We start from the raw sequence: 12,921 nt of genomic DNA, 5'->3' as shown, positions 1-12,921 counted from the left end.
TGGCCCAAGACTGGGCAGTGTTTTGTTCTGTTGTGCATAGGATCGCTATGAGTGGGTACCGACCTGATGGCACCTAACAACAAGTCTGTGACTTCAGACAACTCAGCATGATCTTATGGGAATGTTCACTCTAAAACACCACATGTTTGCCCTGTGGTATAAAATAATCTTAGTCAAAATGATTTATGAATTATAACACAAAAACCAAACTCTTTGTGGTTGAGTTGATTTTGACTCATAGTGAGCCTATAGATAGAGTAGATCTGCCTATGGGTTTCCAAGGCTGTAAATCATTTTCCTAGAGAGAGCAACCTGAGAGTTCAAGATGCCACATCTTTCTCCCAGAGAGCAACTCAAGAGTTCAAGCTGCCACCTTTAAGTTAGCAGACACATTGTGCCACCAGGGCGCCTTTGAATAAAGTACTGTACAGATGTTAACTAAATCAAAGCATTCCAGGCTAACTTTAAGGGATTAAATAAAAATATCACAAACTCATGATTAAAGTATAACTTAAAGCACAACAGATGAAAAGGATAAACCATAGCTCCTTGCTACTTAGCAGCATCTGCAACACCTGGGAGCATGTTGGAATTATGGACTCCAGATTAATGAATCTCAATCTGCATTTTAATAATATCACCAGGTAATTTCTATACATATTGATAATTGAAGACCACTGTTCTTTAATGAAGGAACCTTGGTAAGGTGCTTGGTTATGTGTTGAGCTGCTAACAGCAACAGTAGCTGCTGTGTGGGAGAAAGATGAGGCTTTCAGCTCCCACAAAGACTTTGAGCCTCGGAAACCTTATGCAGGGTCACTATGAGTTGGAACCACTCAAGGGCATGTAGCAGCAGCAGCAATGGTATTTTTTAAATCTATAATCAGAAAGGTGCTGGAGGGAAAGAATACATTTTAGGACAGTTGATAGAGCTGAGAAGACCCAAAGAATGCCCTATGAAATTTGATATTTAAATTAGGAAGAATAATTTAAAGATGTTTATTTATAGATTTAGACCACTAGACTAAAAGGAGTCCTGGTGTAGCACTCGACTGCAAGGTCAGTGTGAACTGCAAGGTTAGCGGTTCAAACTCACTAGCTGCTCCTTGGAAATCGTATACTACATCAACAACAGACTAAAAGAGTCCCGGTGTGGTGCTGTAAGATAAGCACCGAACCACATACATGGTTGATATGTGTCAGAACTGACTCAATGGCAGTTAACAACAACAATAACACCAATGGTAAAGTAAAAGAATAAAAATGAGGGAATCTGTGTAGAAATGAAAGAATCAATTTAGAACACTTCCAAAGAAAAAGTTTATATGGCCTGTGATATTTTTGAGGAAGTGTTTTCAGAAGATATCCAAAAATCACTCAGTAATAGGTTACATCAATGTGGAGCAAACAGTTAAGTGCTGAACTGCTGACAGGTTGATGGTTCAAACCCACCCAGTAGCTCCACAAGACAACGACCTAGTGATCTACTTCCAAAAAGATTACATTCAAGAAAACCCTATGGGGGAGCTCTATTCTGTCACCTGGAATTGCTGAGTCAGATGCCTAACAACAACAAATCAACTTAGAAAATTTAGCAGAGATTTATGAAAATGAACAAATCCTATCAAAAATATAATTTCAATAATAGAAAAAACAGTAAGAATTTTATTTTGAGAGAGAAAATGAGAAATTATTTTAATATTCACTATGGATTACAAAAAAATATTGATCTGGAGCAATACTCCAGTTTCTGGTAAAAATAGTAAAGTTCATGATACCCAGAGTATGTTGCTTCACAATAATATTTAAAAAGCATCTCAGTGTCAAGTAATCTTAAAAGAGACAAGAAAAATGCTAAGGCAGGGAAAGAAGAGTCAAATGGTTTGAAAAGGAAAATTTTAAATATATGGAAGTGTGAATTGCTAATGATAAAAACTAAAATGACAAGAGTAATGCCTAGGCTGCCTATGTATGACTGGATTCTGTATGCAGATATACAGAATCCAATATTTCACAGTTACAGAACGTTAAGAAAATTTGGAATCATTTTAGGGTCTCTGATTACATACATCTCTCACAATTTAACAGTGAAGACCTAAGAAGTAAAGTGACTAATTTCTTTGCTCTTTTATTTGTAGGACTCGAACCAGATGCTTTTATTCCAATAAAATGCTGTTTCTAAAATGGAGTCAGGATTATATGCCTCTCATTGAAATGTATACCTCATATGCCTGAGGTATAATAAATATTAAAGGAAAGAAAGTATTTAAATATTCCATGATAATGCCAAAGATTCCAGTATAAAAGTCTGGAATGGTAGGTTAAAAGGAAATGGGAGACCTAAGGCATTACTAAAAATTACTGGTTTCTTCCAATGTAAATATTATTGTGTACATTTCTTATAATGTTGCCTTTTTGCCTGAAAACATTTATTGAATTACACTTGCACTAACCATCTATGGCATCTCCAATCAAGGAAATGAAGAACACCTATTGTTAAAGGTGGGTATCTCCAGTAAAGATTTACAGCCTCGGAAACCCTGCACAGGGTCGTTATGAGTCGGAACCGACTCCACGGCACATAACAACAACAACAACAACAACATCAATAAAGAAAGAGAATTGGCAGTACCAGCACCTACCCTGGCTCTAGCATCAACAAGGGCGCCATTTCTCAGGAGGCATCGGACAACTTCCACCTGCCCCGCTCGGGCTGCCATGTGCAGTGCAGTCTCCCCACGCTGCCAGGAAACAAAGATGGCTGAATCATAAATAAACCCACTGCTCCCCATGGTAAAGAATAAAAATGTCCCATTTTGTGAAATCCAGCAACATATCCAAGGATTTAAGAGATCTATATGAAAAGGCATATTTAGTATAGTTTCAATTTTTTCTGTCTTCATAAAGGATAAAACATGTCTTTTATTTTTCTGGTCCATGACAAACTTATGCACTTACCCATATCCTGTGGTTTAACTTCTCAATCAACTTAGCATAACTTAAATTGTTTTTGATGATGATTTTAGAGTTATTCTATATGTCTATTTATTATATAAACCTAAAATCTGTCATTGCACACCTAAGTATATTATCCCAATTAAATTTCATTTTAAGTTAAAAAAAAACTCTACATACTGAAGATCAAGTCAATATATTGTAAAAAGTCACCTGACTTATACCATACCTAAATCTGTGGTGGTTTTGATGTTTTGGGGAGTTTTTTATCGTCCAAGTATATCTCTGAAACAAACTATTTACTTTGCATCTGACTTGTCTTTGTGCTATGAGACTAGATTATCACTGCTGATATAAGAACTTTGATTTGTCCTGGAAGCCCCATCCCCCGTTTGATATTAACAAACACATTTAATAATAGACAGTTATTTGAGAGAAATACTGAGAAATGAATACAGCAACTGTTAACAGTGTCATCCATTCATGGCAACACTGGCTATGACATCACTCCACAGGTATCTTCAAGCTGCATTAAGGAATGACAAATTTATTGGGAAGCAGTAGCTCAAGCTACAGCATGAAGGAAGAATGTTACATGTAAGAAAAATTTCTCATTGGGAGGCCTGTTAATGCCTGATGCTAGGAGAGTTGTGTTTTATTTTTATTTTTTTTAAGTCAGCATATTTTAAAACCATAGGTAGTTGTTCTGAAGAAGGCAGAGTTTCTTTTATTCATATAGGTTTACAGTTATAAAAGGAGTCCTGGTGTAGTGCTGTGCGTTAATGCACCAGACTGCAAAGCTGTTTGAACTGCAAGGTTGACAGTTCAAGCTCACCAGCTGCTCCTTGGAAACCCTATACAGGGTCGTTATGGGTCAGAACCAACTCGACGTCACTTAACAGCAACAGTTATAAAAAAATAAGATATGAAAATAAGTGTTACATATTCATTCATGGCAACTATACAGGAATCCAAGTGTGGTGCTGTAGGATAATGACAACTACTAACCACAAGGTTGGTAGTTCAAATCCACCAACCACTCCTTGGACACCCTATATAGGGTCGCTGTGAGTTGGAACCGACTCAATGGCACTTGACAACAACAACATAGAAAGTATGCTAATTTCAACCAAGTTAAGCAATTATAACCCAAGTTCAATTGCAAGTTTCCCTATACAACAAACACTTAAATTTAGAAGCTTTGGTGTGTACTTTATTTTGGTACATACCTCTCAGTTAATATGTACCAGTTTTCGGAGAACTATTACTAACGAAGGTATTAGAAAGACTTGCTTTTGAAATTATTAATTTGTACATCTACTGTAGCTTTCTCTTCTTTATGACTTGTTTACTCTCTAATGCCTTATTTTGATGACATATAAAATTTTTTTATCAAATAAATGTATTTGGAGCACACTGTTTTAGAAAATAAGAATGGAAATATCTGTTTTTAGACTTAGGATCTTGTCAAATATAGCAAAAGTTTCCTCTTTGGACAACCGTAATTTTTAACTTGTTTCCTATGTCACTTAAAATCTATTTTAAATAGATGAGATATTCTAAGTTAAAGTAAAACAAAAAACAACCCTTGAATCTTCATTCTATTCCTAGATCTCATAAAATTATAGTGATTTTACTCATATTGATAGAAATAAAGACAAGAATCAATTTACTTACAAGAAATTAAGTTAAAGAAAGGTGCACAAAGTTCCTACTTAACGATGGATAGAAATCTGTATTTTATCTCAAGCTTATCGAGTAAGAGGTTTTTGAAAATCTAAAAATGTACACAATATTAGTTTTAGTATTTCCAAAACACTTATTTTACATTTTAATTTTCTTAACACATGAAATTAATTAAATTGAAAACTTTATCTAAAATACTAGAATTTTTATTCAAAGAAAAGTTATATGCATACACATGGTTTCCCTACTTTATAAAAATGCTCTTGCTTAGTCTTTATTGAATGATCCGGATAATCTACTTCCCTTTACCTTTCTATAAATATAAATAAAACAAATGATAGTGTCCATTGCTTTAATTAGTAACTGTCATTTCTTATATTTTTTAGGCACCCCATCCTATTCAACAACCCTGTTGTTTTTATTTTAAGCTAATGAACTTTAAGAGTTGGGGAAAACTTTTAAACAGAATGTAATGTTAATGTTGTGAATCCATTGATTTGTTATAGGAAGAGGAGAAACTTTGTAACACCCTCACATTGTACTCTTGATAACCTTGAAAAGTACATAATTTTCTATTTCAATTGGTCAGTCAGTGAATACTTCATATTTTAACTGGCAGTTTAGTTTTGTAGGCTCCAAAGTGCATTTATAAAGTTTGTGGAAAGCAGTTTTCCAATTATAATATTTGCTCATTGATTGAGTTATTGGTACACCTCAAATGTGGAGTGATTGTTTTTAGACAAAAGCAAGACTGGCAAGAGAATGTGTGTGCTGATGTCCAAAGCAGGTATTACGTTTCATGCCCTTCTCAGTTGTTACAACTGACTCTGCTGACAGCTACATTGACGCCCACACTTTGGCTGCTTCAAGTCAGAAAGCATCAAAGCACAACAGACAGCGTTGCATTAAAAAACACAACAAAATTTCAAGCAACACACAAAGGCTCTGACGGTGAGGAACTTTGGGGTCAGGAAATGACCAACTCTGACACAGCAAGCAGGCAGTATTCACACAGTATCATAATCAACCTGCAAGGACTTTTGGATTCAGTGACTATCTCATGATCTAGAATACACAAAGTCACAAGCATTCCACCACTAAAGAAAGTTCCGTCCTTCAAATGTAGCATCACCAGATGTAGCTAATAGGAATGTAGAATGATCAGTTAAGTTTGAATTTCAAACAAACAACAAATAATTGCTGTAGTATAAGTATGTCCCAAAGCTTACATGGTTATATTTATGTGAAATAAAACTATCATTTATGTACAATTCAAATTTAATAGGGAATTGTATAGTTTGTCTGGTGTTCCTATCTGTGTGGTATCATCTTAAGAAAACAAAATGAACAAACAAAATCAGCTAAGAAATTTGTTGGGGAATCATTTTATTATCAACTGTCTCTCAGAGGCTGTTTCAGGGGTATTGAAGAGACAGAGCTTATAATTGACAACTGAACAAATAAAGCAAAATAAGGAACTTTACAATAGCACTTAAAAGTTTGATATAGTGATCGTGAATTTTGGAAATGTTTAAGAACCAAAAATAATGTGAAAAATGTATGGTTTTGTTTAACATTTAATTTACTTTTCTCTGAAAATTCACATGTAGCCTATCTAGTATGCTAAAAATAGCATACAAATGGTATATAGCTTCTTCTCCCCCCCCCCACACACACAGAGGATAGCATGTTGTGAAAATATACCTTTAAAAATTTTAGCATGGGTCATGCAAGAAGCAAATTAAGACTGGCTACAAAATCCTACAACTATTTGATGTGAATTACTCTTTGAAGATTTTGTAAAATCTCCCACCAAAAGATTAAACTAGGGAATTTCAGCTAAGCAACTCATAGAATATACTTGTATATATTACTATTATAACATGATAATATAATTTAACACAGTATCTATCACCACTGCTGTAATCCTTATGCATTGGGGTGCACACAAGGAAAATAGAAAACAGTGGATATGTACATGAAGTACATAGCTTTCCTTGAAAGCTATGGCCTATTCTTAAGTCTGTATAGGAGGAGTCAATTAAAAAGGCATTCAATGAATGGACTATGCTGATTTCTTTAAAAGTTCTAAGAACCAACTAGAAATTAAACACCAGTCAGACAGTTTTGTACTTATTCTTACGTTTAATGGATTAATTAAAGGTTGATTATGAAAATATATAGACATAGACTTTATATTTATATGCTTAAAGGTTTTATGCTCCAATTATTGAATAATATGATGAGAGAATATTAACTAATATTTGAAAACAAATAAGTTTATTTCAACAATCGATTTTGCTCAGGCATCAGAAACCTCAGCAGAAAAAGTATGCAAAATGTAGATTAGATGAGAATGAAGTGGGAATGTAAGTAAAATGTGAAATTTGAAATTCTATTTCATAACTCCAATGGAATGAAATACCAAAAATTAGCAACAGGGATCAGTTAAACATAGTCTATTTAAATAATAAACGCTAATATTTATTTAGGGTGAGTTATTTCTACTGCATATTTTTGTTGTTTGCTTGATTGTTTCCAAAGCACAATATCACAGTGGTCCCTTCAAGCTACACATAAGTGACTACATCTTAGGCTGAGTGAGAACTCTTGCTCAGGAGAAATTTGCATTAGGGGGTTTGCCATGATACTATGAGTAGGCAAAGTGCAAAGGAGCAGAATTCAAGAAATTTAGAAAAATATTAAAAATTAGAAGTATATATGGTATTCTAGATTAGGTAGACAATCTCTGAAATATATCATATTGCTTGATAGAGTGAAAATTGCCTGGATTCATTTCAGGATACATAAAAAAAAAAAAATTGCAATGGCAAAAGCATTTTATATAAGAGGCCATTACTTTGGGGGAAATATATATATATATATAATAAAAATAATGTTAGAAAATTGAAATTTTATGTAAATGGTGATTTGATACCAAGTAAAAATGCTTAATATTGATGTGTCTCTAGTCAATCTTTTGATATAATATATCATATTGACTCCAGTGTTTTAGTATTTTAACTAAAATTACTTAGAATACAATTCATTCAAGCAACTGGAATAAATCCTGCAGATTTTATTCTAATCAATCATCCATTCAGTTTCAGGGATCTTTTGAAATGTATCTGGTTCTAATAAATGCACTTATGATGTATGTTCAATCCATCCGTAATGAAAGTTTGAGCTGTTTTATTCCACAGCTTCCATTTTGTTTTTGAACCTATTTTTACCCTATTGAAGTTCTAGCAATTATTTTAAAATATAATAGCTAATAGCTCGGTTGCTCACTTTGATCACACACATACACACACACACACACACACACACACACACACACATTCCTACACATACCCACACTCTCTGTTCCTCTCGCTCTTTCTTTCTGTGGTTATTCTAACCCAAGCCATACTCACAATGTTAGTGACATCTGGAGAGGCTCCGTTCTGCAGCAGAAGGAGGACAATGTTCAAGTGGCCCATGAAGGCAGCCACATGTATTGGTGTGAGGCCAGACTGCGAAACAAAGCAACAGCAGTTTTACTCCTCTGCACCGGTGGGGGCTTTGGGCTTCTTTAGATAAATAAAACTTGAGTGAAGAGGACAGAAAATGGGTGAAAGGAAGAGGAGGGAGGAGTATGAGAAGGTATGTTTCGTGACAAGCTGAAACATTTTTCTACCTCTGTGATAGCTTGGATTGAAGCCCCATATTTCACCAGCAGTTCCATGACTTTGATGCGGTTTTTCTTGCAGGCAATGTGCAGTGGAGTAAAACCATTCTGTGCAAAAGACAATCAAGTTAGTTGAAAACATGCAGATACGATTCTCACACAACTCCATGCTGGCACATTGCAGGCAATAATGTTACATCGTCACAGCGTTACCATTTCCTCCAACCCTGTAGGTGTTGGGATTTGGAAAGAAAAGAAGCCATGGTGTATTCCAGTAAAAAATGAATTTGCCGATGTGTGGTGTACCCGTATGTAATAGTTTGATTAGTTACAAAGAACACAAAAGTGAAGGACCTACTCTGCAAACAAGGAAGTTAAGGAAGGCATTTCTATTTTAGAAGTCATGACACTGTAAGGGAAGCACTAGACAGCTAACCAAAAGGTTGGCGGTTCAATCCCACCAGCCACTTCTTAGAAACCCTATTCAGGGTCACTATGAGTTAGAACTGACTTAATGACACTTAACAGCAACAACAGCAACAAGATGTTCTAAGGAATACTGTTCAATCGTGTTGTGAAATGGTTTGAATATACATTGAGTCCAAACATGTATTTTCCTGATGAAGGGCCATTTCTTCAAAGCATAAGAACTGTTCATCTAACTAACTTAAAAAAAAGATATATGTTTCAACTTTATTACCATTCTTTAGGATAAAAGTGTTATAAATGAACAGAAATCATTAATTATGTTGATAATATTTTTATCTGGAAGTTATATTCTTTCAGTTAAAATACTTTATAGAATTTATGCAAATCAGATTATTATAGTTTAAAAAGAAATGATTATGAAGCTACTGAATATTTTCAGGGAAGGTATGGAAAATTTCTGGGATAACTGCAATGAGTTGCCTCTTACACAAAGGAATATGGAGAAAATGCTTGTAACGTGTTTTCTAACTTTCCAAACCAGGTGTAATATTTAGGTAAGAGCTTTGAAACTAGCCATATATTTAGTCTTTATGAATTATATTTAAGTTTCATTTTTATTTTAACAATGATTCTTTTGCTGAGATATGTCTATTCTGCCTGCTAATGGTTTTGCATGGCCCAACAGGGAAAGATCATCATTCAATACTTTTATATGATTGCAGTTCTTAGAAAAACATAGTGTGTTATAAGGGCTAATTGCTTATTACTTATAATAGAACTACAAACATAATTAATTAATATCTCAAGTTATTTCCTCTGTTTACAGGCCAAATAAGAAGCCACATGTATAGGCAGTGCATAAAATATTTGCAATTATTAAATTGTTATATTTTATAAGCCTATTAACCACTATGTAATTAGAAATGAGTATTTTCATTCTTATGAAAAAATATATTAATTAATATTAATCCTCATATAATTGCACATAATTTGCTGCCCATGGAATTAAGCACAAAATTATTCTAATGGAAAATTTCTAATACAAATAAACTTAATTTTTGCTACTGATGGCATTGTCTTGTCTTCAATGTTGAATGCTGAAACCTAATTTTGTCATAAACCATGTAAACAAATGGAAAAAAAAAGATTTTTCTTTCAGTATGAGAATTTGGAAACAGGAGGCATAAATTAGTACATGCCTAATACTTCCTATGATTACTGTTAGAATATAAGAGAAACAAGGAAGATGTATTCAATATTAGACCATAAGAGACACAGAATCTGCCCTATGGGCAACCTTTTACAGTTTTCTCTTGATCAACTCCTGAAATAGCTTATAGATAATGCTTACTGAAGCAGTTAGAAGCTAGGCATCACTTTTTTGTTAGCATACGGTTGGGCAATTAGGTCAATGAGAAAATATCCGAAGGAATTCTTCACAGGTTTACAGTTTACACTATCCTATGTATGCAGTTAAATATAGTCATTACTTTGAAATCATTTTTTGTCAAAAAACAGATGAATAAAGTTCAGCTTTTTCACACCTTTATATCTAACTCTGTCTAGAAGTATCTAGAACTTACAATGTTAGATCTTCCAGCTTTCATTTTATATTGAAAATTTCATATCACCACAGAAGATTCTTATCTGTTTGCAACACACTAGTTGCAGAAATATTATGTTGGTGTACTCTTAAATCTATCCTTGCTCACCATCACTTAATAGCAAACCATGAAGGCACGGATTAGACAGGTAGCTTGAGGAGTGTGACAAACTTAGCAAGCCTGACTACGTATCTTAGCCATGCATGGCTAGTGAATGCATCACTGGTCACTCAGTGTGGGTTTGCATGTCATGATCTGTGCTCAGTTAAGGTGACTGGCCAAGTTTACCAGGGCTCTTGCATTCGGATTGGCTCTCTTGTCCAGAAGGAGTTTAGTTACTCGGTAGTGACCACAGTGTGCAGCAACATGGAGGGCCGTCAAGTAGTCTAGGGTGACATCATCAACAGGCGCCTTGTGCTGTAGCAGGTGCTTCACACATTCCACATGATCCCCTTGTGCAGCCATGTGAAGTGGAGACAGCCCATTCTGTACATTAAAACAAAACCAAGTCAGGACTACATTTCAGTCATTGTTTCAAGGTTCCAAACCAACAAAATCAACTCTGGGTTTCTGACACAGTTGACTGCAGGGACAAAAATAGCCTCCATTTCTTGTCTGAACATACAGCATATGTTTGGTGGAGAGAGAAACTAAGGGAACACTTAAGTACAGAATTATGTTTTTCTTGGACAAAACAAAAAATTAATGTGCTTTCATGAATGAACACATAGTAGGTGTGCCCATGCAACCTGATTTCACAATTATTAGGGCTATATTACATATATTAATATAAATGATAGATGATACTTAAATTATTTGTATCTAATCCCATATACATCAATCTTAAATCCAATAAATCCTTCTGCCTGTGTTTCTTATACAATGGAAAGTGAGGGAAATGAAAAAGAAAAGATAGGTTGCCGGTTCAGGGAGGGATAAAGACTTTCATATTTCTTAGGTCCATGCTGCTTTGAAATTCTGATTCCTTTTTCTTATATTATGGGACTCCTGTTGTGATACTGTAGGATCAGCACTGGACTGTGAACCACAGGTTGGCAGTTCAAACCCACCAGCCGTTCCTCAGAAACCCTATACAGGATTGCTATGAGTTGGAACTGACTTGATAGCACTTAACAGCAACATACTATATGGAGTCCTGGCATGGTGTTACAAGATAAGCACTGGAATGCTAACCCCAAGGTCAGTGGTTTATACTTATCATCCACTCCTTGGAAACCCTATACAGGGTCACTATGAGTTAGGACTGACTCGACTGCACCTAACAACAACAATATTATGAAACTAGGAGTAGATAGGAAATAGATAAAATTTACAAGTGTGAGAGTAAACATAGAGCAAGTGTCAACAATCTCACAACTTGAACAATTTTAGGAAACTATAAATTTTTCATTTTTAACACTACCCCAAACTGCTTTATCTTGAATTCTAAGACAGTGTAAACAGCAGAAACACAAACTATTAGATAATTCACTGATAATTGTAAGACTACTAAGTTTTTGCTTTTTTTAGGTTAAATAAACAAATTTAAATTTTAAAAAAAGTAAATTAGAAAATTTTATTTGTTAAAGTGATTGGATTATTGTCATTTCTTATCATCTAACACAAGCATAGTCTAAAAAAAATAATTGTTGACTAAAGTTCTACCTTAGCAGTTATTACATTCAAAGAAATAGAATTTGTATTTGGATAAAAAGCCAGAAAAGGCTCAAGGCCCAATCATCTCAACAAATAAAGTAATTTCAACAGTTAGGGACAGGTAAAACCAAATTGTACATTAAAATCTTAATTGTGGTAGTTTGTGGATGGTAGTATTAAATATGGACTCCTGGTGTGGCGCTGTGGGTTAACGCACCAGACTGCAAAGCCATTTGAACTGCAAGGTTGCGGTTCAAGCTCACCAGCTGCTCCTCGGAAACTCTATCCAGGGTCACTATGGGTCGGAACTGACTCTATGGCACTTAACAACAACAACAATAAGTATTACATATATTGTGGATGGTAGTATTAGATATTTTCTTTGTTTTTTAAAATACTCTTCATTTCTAATTATTACTTTCATATTTATAAATCTATAAAGTGTTTGGAAAAGAATAGCAGGGTGAATGAGAAGGTAGCTGTATACTGAACAGAATGGTATAAGCGTAGTCTAAGGAAGTTAATTAAGGCCTTGTCAATGATGCACTGAACATTTGCACACGTCGCTCAAATATTATTACTCTTTGATGCTATTTTACCCACTCGAAGGATGTGCAAGAACAAAATATTCACTATTCAATCCTTTTCTTGTTTTAAAATATTTGCCAAGTGTCTACTATGTGTAGAACCCTGCTCTGGTTACTGAGGATACAGCAGGGAACACAGTAGATAGAAACTTCTGTCCTTGCGGAAATTACATTTAAGGGCGGCAGAGAGACAATTCCAAAAGATAAAGAAGTTAGAAGGTCATCCGTACTAAGGAGAAATGAAAGAAGAGGATAGTCAAGGGGGTTTGTAATTGTGAGTAAGATTTTGAACTAAAAACAAAACAAAAAAACAACTTCTTGATATTCAGTTGAT

At 34.6% G+C, this 12,921-nt stretch overlaps 1 protein-coding gene across 1 annotated transcript in view; it reads right to left on the bottom strand.

Annotated features, from left to right (window-relative positions):
* The window catches only part of ANK2 (ankyrin 2, neuronal), a 514,556-nt gene that overhangs the window by 156,183 nt on the left and 345,452 nt on the right, over positions 1-12,921 (bottom strand). Inside the window, exons 11-14 of the mRNA XM_006872258.1 lie at positions 10,633-10,830; positions 8,321-8,419; positions 8,058-8,156; positions 2,643-2,741 (exon numbers count right to left, since the gene is read on the bottom strand). Of these exons, the coding sequence (XP_006872320.1) occupies positions 2,643-2,741; positions 8,058-8,156; positions 8,321-8,419; positions 10,633-10,830 (495 nt within the window). The remainder of the gene's footprint in view (positions 1-2,642; positions 2,742-8,057; positions 8,157-8,320; positions 8,420-10,632; positions 10,831-12,921) is intronic.

Source organism: Chrysochloris asiatica, unplaced genomic scaffold (genome assembly GCF_000296735.1).
Source record: "Chrysochloris asiatica unplaced genomic scaffold, ChrAsi1.0 scaffold00188, whole genome shotgun sequence".
Taxonomy (NCBI): Eukaryota; Metazoa; Chordata; class Mammalia; order Afrosoricida; family Chrysochloridae; genus Chrysochloris; species Chrysochloris asiatica.
This window is presented reverse-complemented; position numbering and strand designations above follow the sequence as displayed.